General features: G+C 40.7%; 1 protein-coding gene across 10 annotated transcripts in view; it reads right to left on the bottom strand.

Moving 5' to 3' along the window:
• Window positions 1-18,952, bottom strand: part of Ikzf2 (IKAROS family zinc finger 2) — a 158,474-nt gene extending 139,522 nt beyond the window's left edge. For 2 of the 10 annotated variants that reach the window (XM_037210302.1, XM_028870046.2), the window contains exons 1-3: window positions 17,315-17,485; window positions 15,737-15,785; window positions 14,815-14,922 (exon numbers count right to left, since the gene is read on the bottom strand). In XM_037210302.1, the coding sequence (XP_037066197.1) occupies window positions 14,815-14,922; window positions 15,737-15,785; window positions 17,315-17,344 (187 nt within the window). In that variant the 5' untranslated portion in view covers window positions 17,345-17,485. Of the gene's footprint in view, window positions 1-14,814; window positions 14,923-15,736; window positions 15,786-16,123; window positions 16,884-17,314; window positions 17,486-18,662 lie in introns of those variants that run through there. The other 8 variants (XM_037210303.1, XM_028870047.2, XM_028870044.2 and 5 more) reach the window with 7 other exon arrangements.
• Window positions 18,953-20,065: the final 1,113 nt, after the last annotated feature.

Genomic DNA, 20,065 nt, shown 5'->3' with positions numbered 1-20,065 from the left:
AGTTCGAGGCCAGCCTGGTCTACAAAGCAAAGTTCCAGGAAAGGTGCAAAGCTACACAGAGAAACCCTGTCTCGAAAAACCAAAAAAAAAAAAAAAAAGAAAGAAAAAGAAACACATGATGTTAGTGAAAAGCAGAGACCAAAAGTCCTTTCTTCCATAGGAGACCATTAAATAATACAATAATATAAATTTAACGGAGGTGTGGGGTCCTCCTTCTCTATGACTTGACTCAGCTTTTCTCAACTTACAAATGTTATAAGCCACTAATTAATGACCATCGTTCTGTTTAACTCACCATATGCCAGCCACTACTCCAGAAAAGCTACACACATAGTTCTAATGCTCGTTACCACTATCACCAGGTCATGCCCACATTTCACAAATCAAGCTGAGATCCCCCAAGATCTGTCCAGATACCCACATTTGGTAAGAATCAAGGGAGGAGAAGGAGGAAAGCACACTCAATTATATCATTTTAAAAATATAATTAATTATTCTTCAGTGACAAATAACAAAGTATATAAGTACCACCCCAAAATTGTAGACTCTTCTGAGATAAACTAAGTCCCGGGCTTAATTTTAGTCTGGACATTATACTTAGGCTGTGAAATCATTTTGCAGAGTGTATCTTAGAAATATAGTAATTACTTCTAATAGTCTTTTTTTTTGGGGGGGGGGGGTTTGAGACAGGGTTTCTCTGCGTAGCTATGCGGCACCTTTCCTGGAGCTCACTTGGTAGCCCAGGCTGGCCTCGAACTCACAGAGATCCACCTGGCTCTGCCTCCCGAGTGCTAGGATTAAAGGTGTGCGCCACCACCACCCGGATACTTCTAATAGTCTTTCAAAATTGTTTTCTTAAGCATGTTCAGCACATTCCTTGACTTTTTTGTTTATACTATGTAGCTCTGGCTAGCCTAGAACTCACTTTGTAGACCAGGCTGGCTTCAAACTCACAGAGGCCCAAGTGTCTCTGCCTCCCTAGTGCTGGCATTGAAGCCCTGAACCACCACACCCAGATTGGCCTTATTATTTATGGGTTTCATGAACCTTTTTTTCACAGTAATTTACAAAGTATAATGCACATAAATTTCACCTCGTGTCTCATAAAGTTTTATTGAAGAATTAACACTGGGTTAATTTCAGAAAAAATGTTTCGATGGGTAAAAGCCAACACGGGGATTCTGAACCCTTGGTGGAGTGTGAGCTACAGAAAGTCTTGTCACACTGCAGTGAAGGGAAATGGAAGCTGAGGGACAGGACCAATGTCTAAGGCATCCTTGACCATTTGAAAATATACTAGTTAGGTATTTCATATGCAAAGTATTAGTATTAAAGCATTATGAAAAAAATAAAGCAAATCAATGTGACCAAGGTGGCCTCTGGTCAAAGCACCAGTTCATTAGATAATCTGCTGTAGGAACTGCTGGCTATGTATGTACACACACACACACACACACTCTCTCTCTCTCTCTCTCTCTCTCTCTCTCTCTCTCTCTCTCTCTCTCTCTCTCACACACACACACACACACACACATTCTCATTCTCTCCCTCTCTCTCACACACACATATACAAATACACACACTTTCACACATACACACACACACACACACACACACACACACACACACACACACACACACACCCAGCTTGGGCAGGCTTCCAGCTAGTTATGTAGCAAAGAACGACCTTGTACTCCTGATCTTTTTTGTTGTTTGTTTGTTTTTGAGACGGGGTTTCTTGTGTAGCCCTCCCTGGCTGTTCTGGAATTAGCTCTGTAGACCAGGCTGGCCTCAAACTCAGAGATCCACCATCACCGCCACCCGGCACTCCCAATCTTGATTCCCCTTCCTGAGTGCTAAGGTTACAGACAGACATGTGCTACACGCCCGATTTATGTGCTCCTGGACACAGAACCAGGGCCTTGTGCCAACCAGACAAGCACTCCACAACGGCTCCATCAGCAACCCCTGCACCCTTAGCTTTGATGCTCCTCTTACCAGCCAGTGTCTTTAGGCCAACCATTTAAGATGCTAGCTTTCCTGACCATCCACCCTCCCACTTTCCACGTCCAGGTATCTGAAGAAGCCTGTTTCTTCCTACTGAATCCAATGCCTATCCATTCTCCTTCCACAGAATCGCTCTTAGGGCCATACTCCTCACTCAGGCAAGAACATTCCTTAAGTGACTGATAAATTCGGTTTTTCTTTTGTATTCATTTTCTGGGGGAAAATGAACAGGAGGAATAGATTCTATTTCGTTTGCCATTTGACTGTCTACTAGCTCTTATTTTACAACTCCAGTGGGATGGGTTTTTCTCTCACTTAGGAATTCGCCATTCTGATCCTTCTTGATCTGTCTTGGATTTTTCTATCATTTCACACCTTTGTTCTCCCCCCACCCCCCTTTTCCTTTTCAAATGCCTCAACTTATTTCACTGGCCCAACCTCATTAATAGTATACCACAGTCATCTTACTGAAAACAGTTTTTATCTCAACATGTTCACATCAAATATTAGCAATACTTGGTCTGGGGACATGGCTCAGGGGATAAACTGTTTGCTGTGAAGGCATGAGGACCCGAGTTCAGATCCACAGAACTCACTTAAAAAAAAAAAAGCCAGTAGTAGTAGCGTGCACCTGTAACCCTAGCTCTGGAGGATGCAGACAGGGGCAGATCCCAAGGCTTCACTGGCCAGCCAATCTAACCAAATGGGTGAGCTCTGGGTTCAGGGAAAGACCTACTCTCAAAACCAGATAGAGAGCAATCGGGGAAGGCACCAATGTTGACCTCTGGTTTCACATGTGCCCCTACACACTAGACACACAAAATGAAAAGAGAAAATAAAATTTAAAATCACAAAGCAACACTCAATGGAGTCATAAACTGATGGGTACGCAAAAGAGAATAATAAGGCCATTATAAGAAAGTAAACTTGTAGCCAGGCAATGGTGGTGCACACCTGTAATCCCAGCACTCAGGAGGCAGAGGCAGGTGTGATCTCTGTGAGTTCGAGGCTAGCTTATCTACAAAGCAAGTTCCTGGACAGTCAGAACTGTTACACAGAGAAACCCTGTCTCAAAAAACCAAAAAGAAAGAGAAAGAAAGAGGAAAGGGAAGGAAAGGAGAAGGGAAGGAGGGATAGAAAGAAAGAAAGAAAGAAAAAGAGAAAAAGGAAGGAAGGAAGGAAGAAAGGAAGAAAGAAAGAAAAATGTTTTTTCTATATGAAACAGAACAGAAAATCTCTGTGTAACTTTTAACTCCTTCTAATCATATTTCTTTTCCTGTTATCTGCTACAATTTCTCCCTTGTTTTTGCCAGAAATCATTTTACCATCTTGATGTCCATTATTAAGTGCATAACATCTTAATCTGTGAATGAATATCACCCACATTTAGGAGTACAGCACATTATCTGGAATTTTAACAGCAGTATAGCCATTAAGAATTTACAGACAACTAAAACAGTATTCAATAAACATGAGGCTAATATTTGCATACAGAAGTGCCCTCGGGTTTCAGTATTTACCTTCCGTAGCACTTGACCATTTTCAGAGGGCGTAATAACACTGCCATTTGAGGCCAAGCTCCTGGGTCACAGCTGCAATCGGCTCTCTCATAGAACAGCTCCACGTTTTATTTCTTTGAAAGATGGCTAACTGAATTAATTTATTTTTTATTTTAATTGCACAAGTAGCAAATGCATTTGTTCTTTATAAGAGTTCCAAAGAATGTAAACCTCTTTACAATTAAAAAAAGGCGAGTCTACACACTTACAAACATAAAAATGCATGAAAGGCATAAAAGGCACAAGGTTTTCTCTTCATTGTGGTTTCATACACCTGTTCACCTATGTGCCTTAAAACATAACTAGCATTATCTTGTGCAAAATGGAACGATATCTGTTATCTAATTTATTAATGGGCTCTCAGATTTCTTGATTAGTACTCCAACTAAAGCCACTCAAATTCATTAAAACATATACAGAATTAGCTTCACTGCAGTAACCTGCATAAAAACAACCTTTTGACTTCATGTTGCTGAGACACAGAGGGTTATTTTTTAGTTTGTTCTGTTCTCCAGATCCTGAACCTAAATAGTCATTGGGTCATAAACTTGAGACAGGTGACTAGGGTATAGTTCACACTTTGAGTATTTAGATACACAGCAAACACCAGCATTCTTTTCTAGCTCTCAGTCTATATAAGCAAAATCAACTACTGTTTTCAAATACTTTATAAAAGTTTAACATCATAATAGAATTCGCTTTATATTTCAAAATGATATATTCATCAGTATTTTTACTCTGTGTAATTTTGAAACAATATCCCAAATGATTAGGTACTGCCTATCTATTGTCTAATAGCTACAAATTCTATTAAAAGGCCCACTTTCACCGGGTGGTGGTGGCGCATGCCTTTAATCCCAGCACTCGAACTCGGGAGGCAGAGCCAAACGGATCCCTGTGAGTTCGAGGCCAGCCTGGGCTACAGAGTGAGTTCCAGGAAAGGCACAAAGCTACACAAAGAAACCCTGTCTCGAAAAACAAAAACAAACAAACAAACAAAAGGCCCACTTTCCAATCTTTAGATGACAAATAAGTGATCTCGGCAATGCTTTGTACTTGGGATGGTTATTTTGTAATCAGTAATTGAACAAATTCTCAGCCTTATAAGTTACATAAATGCCACTTTTCAAATTAACAGTAATCAATGTATTGAAACTTAAGTGATATCAGACCACCTAAAAGATAAAAATTTGTCCAAGTTGAATTAAGATCATATGTAAGCCATTTTATAAGAGAAACCCGTTTGTGGATATAAACATAATGCATTAAAATGTGTTTAAATAACAAATGTAAAACATGAAACCTTATGAGAATGGGCATAGTAGAAAATGTCTATACAGTATAGTTTTAAAAAAAAATGGTGCCTTTGCAGAACTCAACTGAAAATTCTCGGCATTAATTCAACTGAAAGAGAATAATGTAGTACCCCCAGCCCTTCAAAACACTACCAAGCCTTACATTTAGTAAGAAGTAGGCAGAGCTGATACAGTCAGGTGTAAGGAGATCTACAGCTTCAATGATAATAAGAGAGTAATGACAAAAATGTCAAGGGTGTCGACACCATGAATGTTAATTTATCAGAACGTGACTTTTCACTGATTAATTACATGCTCTTCAAAATATCTGCAGTGCACAAGAAAAGTTAATTGAAGCATTTCATCTCGTGCATGCTACTAAAAACAGCTTTAAATAAGTGACAGAGAGCTGCCTTTAAAATTACATATGGAATTCAATCTGTAAACTCTAAATGTTCTGTGGAAAGACTGTGCAATAGTACTGAAGATGATGATACCTCACGGAAGCACTTACAGCATCCTTATCTTGGGTCCCGCTGAAAATGATTGTACAAGAAAACTTTCAAGAGAGCTGTAGACTCTAACAGATCATCTTTTGGGGACAGCCTTCAAGATGACAAATATTTTAGAATGAGTTATTATAAAAATAAACACATAGTTAGAAAGACACAGGTAAGATAGGATTTTAAGTTATTTAACATCTAAGAAATCAGAATTCCAAATTACTTCGACTTGGTCAAAAGCACCTATCTTAAATAGGTATGCAATATGGTATGCTTAATAGTTATTTCATTCAATAAATGTTCTCTGGTCATCTACAGGGCATACCGTAATATGGTCTAGGGAGACAGATAAAATGTGACTGTGGTCATCAATGACATCAGGAGAAATATCAGACTTGTTTCTTTGCGATCACCACGTGATCCCATGATACAAATAAATGCTTTAAAAATATTCTGTCGTTTATACTCAATACTTACAATATCTTTTATAATGGCTAACATCAAGTACTATAATTATGAGAGAGAATCTCATTTGCAATGGTCAGACTATGTCACTGGTTCCAGGGAATCAATGCTTTTGGTTTTGTTCTTTCAATCTTGAGCTCACTGGAGGCGACTTTTCCAAGTGTCAGAGCTCTTTCTCATCTTCACCTAAAGCAGCAGTAAGCCTCTTAAACTGCTGACCACATTCACCTGTCAATGCTTCAGTGAATCCAAGTTGAAATTTACGACAATGGGAGTTGAGGAAGCCTTTACAGGCAAGGTAAGATTGCCTTTATGGGGTTAAGTTTTAAAATCAACACTTAACAAATTTAAGGCAGATATAAATCACATTAAAGAAAATGAATAGATCCCAGGCCAGCAAATATTGCTTATAACTTGATTACATGTGTTAATGTAGGTAATAGATAGAATTTGGCTGTGTTAGCTGAGGATGATAGGAGAAGAGGAGGAGGAGGAGGAAGAGGAGGAAGAGGAGGAAGAAATTGTTGTTGTTATTGTTGCTGCTGTTGTTATTTGGGGGCTTTTCACTGAAACCAGAGCTGGGCACCCTAAATCTACTACCATTTAAAGGAGAAGAAAGCATATCGAAGAGCTTCACCTCGCCGGGGCAGCAGCGCTCGCTCTGTGGTGGGGCTGAATACACTGGGCCATTAAATACTTGAATCTGTAACTCTCTCCCAACGGCCTTCACCCCTCACCCATGTAGGTCAGTTCACAAGAGAGAAATTATCTGGTCAAGCCAAGGGGAGTGCAGGCCCTATGTTATGGAATGAAATAGCAATTCACTGAATGAAGCCCTTAGAGATGCCCTCTTCAAAACCCCTCATCGTTTTCCATTCCTTAATATCAGCTATGTATCACATAAAGCAAGTGTGCAATAAATGTTTGCTAGACCAATGAAATACCCATTTGACAGAGTTCTGAATTCCTTACTTAAAGGAAGTCTCAGGTGTGCCGGTTATTAACATTCACATAGACTATGGCATCTTAGGAAATTACAATTTTAAAATCAAATTCTCTAATACATATTTTTAAACAAGTATGTTAATTAAGGTATTAGCAGTAGCACATTTATTCCCTAGGTAATATTATACTTTAAAAAAAAATACATATAGTATCTACATATTTATCTCAAAGTTCTGAAAAAGAATCTGGATTAGAATGCTAAAATTCCTTGACTATGCAGAAAAAAGTGAGTGGCACTCAGCTAATAATTAGTCATATATTATGAGTTACCTATTTATTAAGAAAGATACAGGTTACTGAATAAAGGCAATTCATTAGAATATAAACATTTGGATTTATGGCACACATTTGGCTTAGAGCTTTAAAATATAATTTATAATACTAAATACACCACAAAATTTTTAAAGAAAAGGGCTCAGATATTTTTATTTAAAAGCCAGTGAGTCAATCCCATCAGTTAACTTCTGAAAATAGAATGATAAAAAAGATTCTGTTAAGCAAAGGGTTTACAAAATCACATGCTGGTCCAATTTAACAGAGAATTTTTACTCAGTGGGATAATTGAGGGAGTAAGGCCACTGATCAAAATTTTGACAATTACTGACGAATGAATTTTTAAGAAATGCCAGTGTTAAAATAATACAGCAGCAAAACAGTGAAATGAAAAGGCATAATTACCACTGACGAAGACTTCATACTTCAACCTAGCCTGTCCCTCTGCTAACTGCTATCACCTCCCAAATTCAATCTAGGGAAGTTTTTTCCCAATAACTTAGCTCTACTAAGTAGTCCCTATCTTTGCCGACATACAGGACGCACCCCAGTCTACCCAGGAACTTAAGGATCATGCTCAACTTCCCATCTCCTAAACGCTACTGTCAAAGTCTTGCCCACTTTAAAATGCGACCCACATCCTTCTCTGCCTCTTCAACTCATGACCACCAGCTCTCATGGCTTGTCACTTAATCATTACAGCAGCCGGATAGAGATGCCCCAACCAGCTATCCACAGCCTGTGCCCCCGACCCCCATGTTACAGCCACTAAAACCCACGTCAATCAAAAACACTGAAGTCACCTGCTTTGTTAGCACCCTGGACTCCACTAAAAGTTAAAGCCAGATGTCCTGTCATACAAGATATCCCAGTGTCCTACCTTGATTACCTCTCCAGAGCCATCTCTTGACTTCAAATTCCTACAGGCCAACTTTACACTCCAGAAATACCAACTTGCTCATTTCTCGTCCCCAGAATGCTATATGTTATTTCTCACCCCTCGCAGGGAGTAACCATTTCATGAAAGTCTTTCACTTCTTCCTCAAGTCCTTTATACTTAGTACATGTCAGTTAAAACAGCTTCTCTCTAGAAAATTCCCTCTTTTAAATCGTATGACTTCTCACCTATAATCAAGACTCATCTTACTACAACATGATACTGAGTATAAGTTGTTGTCTGTCTCCTGCAGGAGAAAAACAGTAGACCTCTCTATTCACCTCACCTTATAGAAAACAACAGGCAAACATTGATTAATTTAGTCTACTAGAACAATAAAGCAAAATGTCAACCGTCTAAGACTAATAATCATACTTTTAATTGACTTCAAACAATTAAACTATCAAAGCAAAAATGTATAAAGTGGATGAGAAAGTGATTATGAGATAAGAATTTATGGCACTTTGGGACAGAGAGATGGCTCAGTGGTTAGGAACACATACTGCTCTAGCAGAGGATCTGAATTTGGTTCCCAGAACCTATTACCACCTGTAATTCCACTCCTGGGAACCTGACACTCTCTTCTGTACTCCGCAGGCACCTGAACGTGGGCACAATTATCCCCATATAGACACACTCATAACTGAAAATAAAATAAATTTTTATAAAAGAATTTATCATACTGAATTCAGAAGCATTCAATGAGACTAAGGCTTAGATGGGGACTCCAGGAAAGCACTGATGATTAACATGGATAGAAAACTCCATTAGGACTTTCGGTTTGCTGTCTTTTTTTTTCTTCTTCTTTTTTGGTTTTTCGAGACAGGGTTTCTCTGTGTAGCTTTGCGCCTTTCCTGGAACTCACTCTGTAGCCCAGGCTGGCCTCAAACCCACAAATATCCGCCTGCCTCTGCCTCCCGAGTGCTGGGGTGCTGGGATTAAAGGCGTGCGCCACCGCCGCCCGACTCCTGTTTGCTGTCTTAATGACTGGTTTCTCTGGAACACAATGATAAACAAAGACCTCTACATATACCAAAATGAAAAAACCTTTACTTATGAACACTGAAACCACTAAAAGAAAAATCCAATACATAGGCCAACTCTACTACTTTCTAGCCAAACACTTTATAGATGCACCAAGTGATGGATAATTTTCTTCCATTTTTATACTAAATTATCAGAAATGCTGCCTCTGTTCCGTGACCCCATGCAATAAATAGCCAAAGCAAAAGGCCCAGATTTCAAACAGATCTGGATCTGAAGACAATCCCTTTTCCTTGTGAGTCATTTGTACATAAAAAAATAAATAAATAGCTTGACTATCCTGAGCAACAATCTCAGTGACCCTTCATCAGATCCAACCATGTGTTGGGAGTTGTGCTGAGCAGTTTTCATATATTACCTCATTGAAATATCAAAACAGCAAAGTAGGATAGGTTTTAGTTACCCCCAAATTCCAGGTGAGAAATTGGAGCTCAGAGAGGTGATGTGAAATTCCGTACTTCACATTCAAGTTAGGGGAAGTTAGTAGGTTATTAGGAAAGCAAGCATTCTAGCATAAATCAGTGAATGCTCACACACCAGAAATTCTTTCCCCTCCTCAGAGAGTTAGTGTGAAGACCAAGGAAAGAATATAGAAAGCATTTCTCACATCATCAGAGCACCTGGTGTACCCACAATAACGTGTACAAGTCTACCTCCACCCAATCCAGCAGTGATAAGCATTGTAAGGAGAAAGAAATTCATAAATACTCCTAAATATACTTTATCAGTTTCAAAGGAGAGATATTCAGAGTCTCTATTCACAAAGGGGAAATACTATCAGACCAATGCCCATATACATATATAAAATATGAAAAAGTAAAAAAAAAAAAAAAAAAAAAGCAATGTACTTTGCTTCATTTTTTTGGATGGGGATACTTATTTTCTATAATATCACATGATCAAAATACATCAATATTCAAAATATATCAGTTTATCAAAAGGGAAGAGAAGCATTGGCTCCTGGTGTCTTCCTGCATGATGGCTTGCTTATAGGAAGATTCCCGGTGAACTTATCAATCATGTTACCTTTAAAAAGAGAAAAAAGTCCTTCAAGGAGGACAGACAGAGTTCAACAGATACATAACCTTTCTACAGAAAGCTGCCTTGTTTTCCCAAGAAAGACCTTGATTCTCATCTCTAAGCAGCCTTCAAAAAGAAAGATAGAAAGAAAGAGAGTAGCCAGGCTGGAATGAGGTGTAGAGGAAGGACCACAATGGTTTTGCTGTTAATTACCTGCAAGCATATGCTAACACTTGTTTCCTTTTTAACTTTTTTTTCCTTTTTTTTTTCTCCTTTTGATACAGTCGTGACACTCATCTCTGATAGCTGTCAAGACACTACATCGGAGCTCTTTGTTGTTGTTTTAAATTTTTCTAGCAAATGAGAACTAAATGTCAATATATACACCTGCACGCACACACGCACGCACACACACACACACACACACACACGCACACGCACACGCACACGCACGCGCGCACACACACAACTTCACTGCTATGAGTCCAAACAGCTAGGCTTTACATCCAGCTCAGCTGGTGTTACATTAGGGTGTGATCTATGGAAATGCACCCAAGGATGACTGCCAAACTAAGCTGCAGAAGGCAACTCAGAGAGCCAGGGAATCCCATAATAAGCTATATCATACAAATCACATTGGAGGGCAGCTTGTCAAGGATATTGACATCTCTCCATCTTCATACCAATATTCCTCTCCTTCTAAAATGCTGGGTGTTATTTTGTTTTTGGGGGGTCACTAAAACATGGGTCAACATTGGACACAGCAGACACCATCACAGGCTGACACGGCAGAGACAAGAGTTAGCTAACCAACCCTCAAGATAATACCCCCACTCTGAGAATTCCTTCAGTGGCTGGAGAGGTCAACTGGTTTCTTCCAGCCTCAATTTTCACATGTGAGAAATAGAACTCGGAATACACGTCTGCCTCACTGTGTTCTAAAAACGGAAACTAGCTATGAAAAGAAGGAATGTAAAGCGCTATGAAAAGAATAAACTAGATTCCCTGACCTGATTATTGGTGAGAGCCCTGTAAAACGAGAATTACTACTTCTTCCGATTCCATACATGCCACCTGGTCGTCAAGCCGATCAACAGTAGTGACTGCATGGCTGAGCTTTAAAGTAATAGAAACAAAGTTTAAGTCACACTGTATTTCCATACTATTTAAGGTATGACCTGCTCCGAAAATGCATTTATTGGCCTAAAAGTAGATGTAAGGAAAAAATATGAATTTTGAACCTCCAAAATTGTTCAAAGACTAATGAGATGGTTCAGGGGGCAAAAAAAAAAAAGCTTGCTGCCAAGGCTGGTGGCCTGAGATCAATAGCCATGATCCACACAATGGAAGGGAAGAATTGACTCCAACCCACTCTCCCATGGCCTTGCAATGCACGCCATGGCATGTGCACATAATTAATTAATAATTAATTAGTAACTCTATTTTTTAATGAAATGTTAAAAACAGACAGCCGTAAGTATAGAATAGTTTGAAACTGATACTCTGGCAAGGATACAAGAATTAGGAGCAAGCTAACCCAGAAACAAACTGAATCACAAGGTAAGTTTCATCTCACGGGCCAAAACACAGTACAGATTATTTTTATATCATTCTGTCTGACTTGTCTATTTCAGATTCTTAGCTTCCAGATTCTGTTTCTAAAGTCACTTAACACTGTGTATTTCCAGTAGCCATCAAGGCACGTACTGTCATCCTTGACACCGAAGATTGTCAGCAAACTCAACATGGGCACTAATGATCTCAGGCAACAATCTCCACACTCCTATCAAAGAGATCTTTATTCTAGAAGAAGAAGTCTATCGTGTTCCTCGAAAAATCACTCTAAAACACAGGAAGGGATCGTTATAAGACGTCTGGATCACCAGTATCTGTTACTTCCTTGGAGGTTATCTTATTCGTGATTTTAAAGCCCCACACTGTCAGGCATTATAACGTTTTTCCTTCTCTCCCAAGTCGTCCCTGCTCTAATCCTGTACTGTCAAATAACGATGGCTGCTGTCACTGTTTTTATGCCATAGCTGACACCCGGTGTACAGATGCCCTTCATCTTAGAACAGTCACTGAGGCCACTAAACTGATGATCGGTATCTTACTTATAATGATACTGACCCCTTTCCTGAAGGCAGAGTAAATGGGCTATCATACCTCACTGGTGCTACGGGGCAGGATGCTAGTTTATGAAAGATCATGGATTGGTTTGGGTTTTTTTTTCTTCTTCTTCTTCTTTATGCTACTTAAATAGAATCCTCTCCCCTAGTTACATATACAATCCCTCTTTCCCACTTACTAGACGCCATCTTATCCTATCAGAAAAGTTTGCACACTGACTTCTAGTTTTAATACTTCCAGTCCAAACTTTGGAAGCCACGTTTGGAAGAAGTGGACTTGGACGAAATATATTTGAAGATATCTTTTAATGCGGAGAACACGTTGTTTTCATTTATCAAAGTCAATGGCGTGTGTAAACGGAGAAAGAAATGAGTGATCTCACTTAGGAGTGAATTTTCAGGCCCCACATACAAAATTTATTCCAAGTTACGAACATCCCAGTGACCGATTCTAGGTGTCTGTTCTAATTAACAGACAAGAGTCTTTCTCCAACTCTGTTTGCTTTGGCAGTCTACAATGCTGATATTCTCCTGGATCTCACAGAGAGGAAAAATGGGTATCTTCTCCATCTAACACCTAAGTGGGTAACCTAGATACTGTAAATAGAGGCTACATAAAGGATGCAACAGACAGCTCTGAAGTGAGAGCCAAAATATTTAACCAGCAACTCTAAAAACACGGAGAGCTTAGCCAAAAACTGTATTAACATGGAATTGCCACAGGCTAATACATTTTTTAAAAAAACCCACAAAATTACCAAACTGACATTTACTGTTGCTGGGTGAGAAAAGCTCAAAGTATGGGGGGAAAATGCAATTCTTATTTGTCCAAATTAACCATTTTCTTACTTTGCAATGTTTATTTTTTAAAAAGAAGGGAAATGCCTTTTTGAATGAAGCAGTCAGAAAAGCAAACCACAAAGGGTCAACTAAGCAAATACTTTCTTGCTAATTTTCTGGTGGTAACTAGGATGACAGGTTAGTCTGATCAACAGTTACTCTCTATTTTACATACTCAATGTTTTTAACAATAGCTAAAGATCAACTAGAATACAATAGAAACTCCTTGTAAATCTAACTTAACCTACTAGAGATTTTTATGAAAAAGTGGTTTCTAACAAATAAAAACATATTCTACCAAAGTACTACTAACATTAAATATTAAAGTGCAAGATCTCTATACACTGTTACAGTAATATAACTTTTCTCAAATCAATAAGCATAAAAAAGTGCTACAATATCCATCAAAAGAGAAGTAACAATATAATTCAGCATTAATCACTCAACATTACTTTTTCCTTTCTACATCATAGAGGGATTTCAAAGCCCACATCAAGAATGAAATTTTTTGAATAAGTTTTCCTCATTCATAAAAGAAAGAAAACTTTTAAATGAAATAAAGTCAAAGAGTTTAATCTCAATTTAAAGTCAGTAGCCAAAATCATTTGAAGGTAATGAAGTGAAAAATGTATTTAAGGGTAATTGATAAACCTTTGCTTAGAATTCAGAGGTCTTCACTAATTATAAAGTTTATAGCTTTCAAGTAACTTAAGTCAGCATAGAAGAGAGAACGAGAAAGGAGAACTTCAGATAACCAGAATTGACTTAATATTCTTATAATTAACTAGGTTATTCAGTTATTAAATCTCCAAAGAGGAAAATATAGTCTCCTTCACATATCGGCCAAGCAGAAAAGTTGTAAATCAAACTAAACTTAATATAAGCCATGCCCTTTCTATTTAAGACCATAACATATACCCCAAAGTGCAAAGGAAACATCTCAAGTTGTTCTGAGTAGGAGGTGTAGACCATTTGCACTTAATTAACTAATCTGATAAGACATTTTCATTAAGAGACCAACTACAATCTTAACAAATAAAAGCATCAGACACTCACAGCAGGCAATTGCCTTTTTGGTACCCTCAACAATGTATATTACATTCCATATCAGAAACACCAAAAGAGCCAAAACTGCCATGCCTGCAAGCCCAAAACATGCTTCCAAATAGTCTTACTTCTTGTCTGGACAATCTAAAACAAACTGCTTTCGCCTTTGTTAAAGAAATGGATGTGAATGAGTGCCACAAATTGTCAATGACATCTCACTTCTAACCCTTTTACACTGCCTCCTCTGTTTTGAAAAAGCAAGCAATACTTCAATCCTACCACTGATGTTTTAGCTTCATACCAAGGCAACAAAATTTCTGCTTTTTTTTTTTTAAATAACTACGAAGACGGCTTTGGAAACGACACATTTCTACGATGTTTTATCAAGCAACAACAAATCTAGGTGTGAACCTTCAAGTCGAAACAATAGTCAGCAAATCCTAACATTTCTTACCTGGCACAGGTAAGCACCAGCTCGCAAACGCCACCTTGGGATAGTTCAGACTAGTAAGTAGGCTCATGGTTTATGAACGGAAATAAATCTGGGTTGCTCTTCCCTCAGCAAAAGCTACAGCAGTCGCTACACCACAGAGTGAGCAGACCCCACAGACCTGACAAGTTCAAATCTCTCTCACTTGAGAATTTAAAAAAAAAAAAAAAAAAAAAAAAAAACATAAAATGAAGACTTACTGCTTGTCATGTGACTTGGAGAGGCGTGCTGTCCATTGGGTGTGCTTGAGGTGAGGTCAATGGCCATATTGGCGTGCTCCCCTTCGGGTGAAAGCTCATTGTCACCTGCTTTTAAAAAATAAAATCTTTTGGTTTCTGTTCTTCATCATAGAACATCTAATTACCCGGACTGCCTCATATTCAAAGGGCATGCAGAACTGAATGCTTAAGAAACATGCTTTTCTTTTAGGAGAAACTATAAAGAAATAAAACACATAGTAAATGAATGAAATGGGAAAAAAAACTAGCCCATAATAAAAAAAAAAATGAACAAACTTTATTATCATAAAACACTCTTACGGGTCAATGGGAATAGGAAGCATTTGAGATCCAAAATAGTTCTAGTGAAAACAGTACATTTTTTTTTAATGATCTAATTTAATTCTTCAATATAGAGTACTTAAAGTGAACATTTCCTAAAATGTTAGCTGGATGGCTCAAACAGAGCTTGCTTTAAAAAAAAAAAAGTAAAAACAAAAGTGAACTTAAGAAGCTAATTCTTTCATACTATAAGTCTGGAAAATTAGGTCACCTAGCAGTTAAATCTTTAGTACACATCACACTAGAAGATATATCTGTGACCGGATGTATTCTAAATTCAAACTAAGTGGGGAAAACAATCAACTAGAAAACTCAAGATCTGTAAGCTACAATTACTAAATAATGCCCTTTATCAAATGAGTATGTTTCTATGTCCTCCTTCTTATATTTTGCTTCTGTTAATCCTTCCTCATGTTCATTAAAAGGTAAAATGGTGACTGGCAAATAAAACCAGAGAACTCGTCCTAAAAACTCAAGGCTCAGGAATTCACATGCAGGTACCTGTGAAGCTAACTTTACTTCCCTCCCCTCCCCCCGAAAATGAATGGGAATGAGTACTCACATGTTAAGTAGCCATCAATAGTCTCTGTTTCCATAGTCAAAGTGCAGTGCTGTAAAACAAAAGATTACCACCTTAACCCAAGGATGCCTCTAGGTATCTGCCAGGAAATTCTTAACTTATTGGAAGCCCCAAGCAGCTAGTCCATGTTGCTCCTGCAACCTGTGCCCAAGAAACATGCTACAGTGTACTGTGTGTGCTCATTTGCCAGTCACTGAACTCTCTGCAAATGATCTGATCCCTGCTGGAGATAGGATAGGGAAGATAAGTGTGTGCTGTGAGATGACTGTAGCAAGCAAAGAAGGACGCTCTTACTCAAAAGTCACCTGTTTTATCAGAAAAAAAAGAAAAAGAAAAAGAAAAAGAGAAGAAAATGCAGAGGGGGTATACCTCGAATTCGACAACTTTAACTGCCATCTAAGCATTTGACCACTGGCTACTTCCCACAATCACACTATCGTTTGAGGACTTCCCTAGTATACAGACAGCTCTATTCACAATTGTTGCGAGTTGGTTCATCATGTTCTAATAGGGAGGGGAGAGCAAACAAACATAAGAAAACAAAACAAAACAACAATACTGAGTGCTAGACTGCATCTTGAAGACTTTTGCAGGAGTTTGGCCAACTCTCCGGCTTGTATTGACATTTTAGCCTACCCCAAATTCTGTGTAAGCACCTGTTCAACGTACCCTTAATTTCCTGCCAGACTATGGCTGGAGACAAATGCCAAGCCTACTTAAGACATTCGGATTTCCAACATTTCAGAAACTTTCTGCCTGTGCACGAGGGGATCATTTTCGACCCAAGTACGAGGGAATGGTTTTCATGCACCAATAACACAAAACAGAACTTAATCCCCAGAAACAAAAGTAAACAGCAAGGGACGACACCCCCTAGCTTTGATTCCATAATGAAAAGATCGATAATCTAACTGTATTCTTTTGAGGGGAAAAGTTAAAGAATTGACAAGAGCTGAAAAGATTTTTTTTTTTTACTTATTTTTTTTCCCTTTGGCCCTGGTCCTTTTTGCCTTTAGTTTCAAAACTCTCACAGCAGCAGCAGCTAAATTATTCACAATGAGCCATTTCTGTATTGATCGCCAAGTATATTTAGCCCTGGCTCCTGGAATTTCTCCATTACTTACTGGAAAACAGGCAGCTTCACTTCTTGTCTCCAAAACCACTTCCCTTCCCCCCCCCCCCCCCACTTCACCACCAGCCTCCCTCCCCCCACCCCCCAAAAAACTTTTCTTTCTTTCTTTATGGAATAATCAGATCAAATTCTCACCTCAGTAACTACATAGCAGTTAAATCCCGACCTGCTCTACTCTTATCAAATTCTTTCAATTATGATTACATAAGGCTTTAAAGAAAGGGATCCGTAAAGTTTAAAAGGGGAGCAGTTTCTACGGAGATCTTACAGATGAGTCTATCTCTTTAAAAATGTACACATTTAACACCCATACTGAAAAGAAGCGTCAGTTAGAAGCCAAAGAAGTCTGCCCCATCAGTGAACTGGTTACTAAACCCTCAGAGAAGGAAAAGAAAGAAAAGGGATAAAGAGAAACGAAATGTACATACAAAAGAAATTGTCCTTTGATTAAAAAACATTCATCACCATTTCCAGCTCTGTCGGGAGATCCCAGCTTCTTCTAACCCCTCCAAGAGGAGGTGACAATGTCGGGCTGAAGAGAAACGGAGAAAGAAAGAAAGAAGTTTTTTGTGTCCCCCCCTCCCCTCCCTGGCCCCCCTCCAGGCCAAGCCCCCTGCAGAGTTCAAGGCGAGGAGGAGGGAAGCACTTTACAGGTGGGTCATTCCAAGCCCGAATCCAGCAAACAGATCGGCTGATAAACAAAACCAAGAAATGAGAGAGAAGGAACACTCCCCCCCCCAACCTCCTCCTCCTTCTCCTCCTCCTCCTCGTCCTCCTCCCCCGCCCCCGCCCCCTCGTCCCTTTGGGATGGTCTAGTAGGAAAAGTCACTCAGGAATGGCACCACGTACTTTCAGGAAAGAGGAAAAAAAAAAGAGAGAGGGAGGGAGAGAGGGAGAGAGAGAGAGAGAGAGGTCAGTCAGTGCTACAGCAATGCGATTAACAAGAAGAGAAAAAACTTGATCCACCGGTTCCTTAAGAATCGACCAAAAGCTAAGTCGAGAAAACTGAAAGAAAAAAGGGGAGGGGGGGTACGAGGGGAGGGACAGTCAGGCAGAACCCAGCAAGGAACCTAGGCCAACTTCACAGGACTGTTTTGTGGCCTCTGGCAAAACAGAAAAAAAGAAAAAGAAATTAAATCTTCATTCCATCTCTCTCGCCCATACCAGAACCTGTCAAAGCGATTTAACTGCTGCTTTAATACATGTGTCACATTAGAGTGGGGGTTTTTTTGTTATTATTTTTGTTTTGTTTTGTTTTGTTTCCAATTTCAACAGGAGAACACCTTGTATCTAGACAGCTGCAATTTACGCCAGGCTATCCAATCTTTTCTTCTTGGAATTCAAGTTAAAACAAAGCAAAAACAAGTCCAAATCCATGACAGCTATAGAGATGAGAACTGATTAATCCATTAACATCCCAGAAGCAGATTACAAGGAGGGGACCATACATTAAGGACATCATCTTCAACCAGATTCCCTGAGCGTCCTTTACAGAAATCGTCACCCCTAATCAGAGCCACGACCCATTCCTCCCCAAAGAAAAGCGCCTATATTATTATCATCCCTGGTTAACAGCAACAAGTCATTCGATCACACCACACTGCCAAACAAGATTCCATATAATTACACTTAACTTTGAAAACACTCCCCCCGCTTTGCAAACCATACGCGAATTGATACATAATCTATGAATCAGAAGACAAATAAAACAAGAGCTGTTCTTCCCCACGCAAAAAAAAAAAAGAAAAGAAAAAAAAAAGCCAAGCGGAGATTTACCTCAGCCGTGCATGCAGTAAAATAATCCCATCACCCTTTTGTTTGTGTTTACTGTTAGTGTGTCCTCTCCCTCTCTCTCTTTCTTTCTTTCCTTGTGCCTAACGTGTGTTTGTGCACTGCAGTTGGTGGTGGAAACTAAGGCAGTGGATCTGTAGCTAAGGGTAATCCTGTTTTTACTTCCTCCATCTTCAGCGAGGAGCAGGGTTAGCCCGGGACAGCTGGTCAAACCCCGAGAAACCGATCCGGCGGAGCCCGAGCACATCTCCCCCGCCGGCCCCGGGCTCGCGCAGACGCCCGCGGGCGGAGGGCAGGCGGCGGCGGCGGCGGCGGCGGTGGCGGGGACGCGCCGCGCGGGCTGTCCTGTCGGGGGCGCGCGTGCGCGGGCTGGGGTTGGAGTGGACTGGGGGGGCGGGGGGTTCGTGTGCGAGCGCCCGGGTCGGTGAAAGCCTGCGAGCCAGCGAGCGCGCGCGCGGGAGGGGCGGGGGCGCGTGTCTGCGCGCTCGGCCGCTCGCTCGCTCGCTCGCTCGGCGCGCTCGGCAATCGATTACAGGACAAGTGCCGCGCGGCTCCGCGCCTCCTCCTCCTTCTCCTCCTCCTCCTCCTCCGCGCCCCGCGCGCCCCCGCGCCGGCTCCGCCCCGCTCTCCCGCTCGCCGGCGCCTGGCGCGCGCGCGCGCGCCCCCCGGGGCTCACGTTCTCCGCTCGCCGCGCGGGAGGTGACGATCGCGGCTTCCCCGAGCTCATGTCGGCCGCTGGGAAGTTTTCGCTTCGGCCCGCCACCTCCCCGACGCTGGCTTCCCCACCACCACCTCCACCACCCCGGCCCCCGGCTCCCGGCTCCCGGCTCCCGGGAAGACCCGGGACCTCTGAGCCCCGGCGGAGGGGCCCTGGCGAGTGCGCTGGGAGACACGGAGAGCGACTGTCCCCATTGTGAAAGTGCTTTCCAGTGCAAGTTTAAAATTAGAGTGTTTACTTGCCGTTTATATCCAACCCCGTCCCGGCGGGTGCCACATCCACCACCCCCGAGTCAAAGGAACCGTGAGGGTCCAAAAAGTTGAGTAGCCTGGGAGTGTTGCCTAGCCTGATGTCAATCACGACGTTGTTGGGGGGGCGTGGGGGGGGGGGCAAGGAAGGTGGATGGGAAAGTATTGGAATCGTCCTGAGAAAAACAAATGCATGTTCGGTCTACAAATAGCAGCATTCACTATCTTTCTTGGACCACAGAAAAGGGAATAGAGACTTCTATAATTAAAGGGAAAAGAAAATGAAAGGAGCTGAAAATACTGAACTGTGTAGCCTGGGTGGGTTAAGTTTGAAAACACACGAAATGATCAGGACTGCCAAACAGCATTTCTGAGAAACCGTATCGCAAATTGTGTAGAAAATCAATGCTGAAAGAGGAGCA

This window comes from Peromyscus leucopus, chromosome 13, assembly GCF_004664715.2.
Source record: "Peromyscus leucopus breed LL Stock chromosome 13, UCI_PerLeu_2.1, whole genome shotgun sequence".
Taxonomy (NCBI): Eukaryota; Metazoa; Chordata; class Mammalia; order Rodentia; family Cricetidae; genus Peromyscus; species Peromyscus leucopus.
This window is presented reverse-complemented; position numbering and strand designations above follow the sequence as displayed.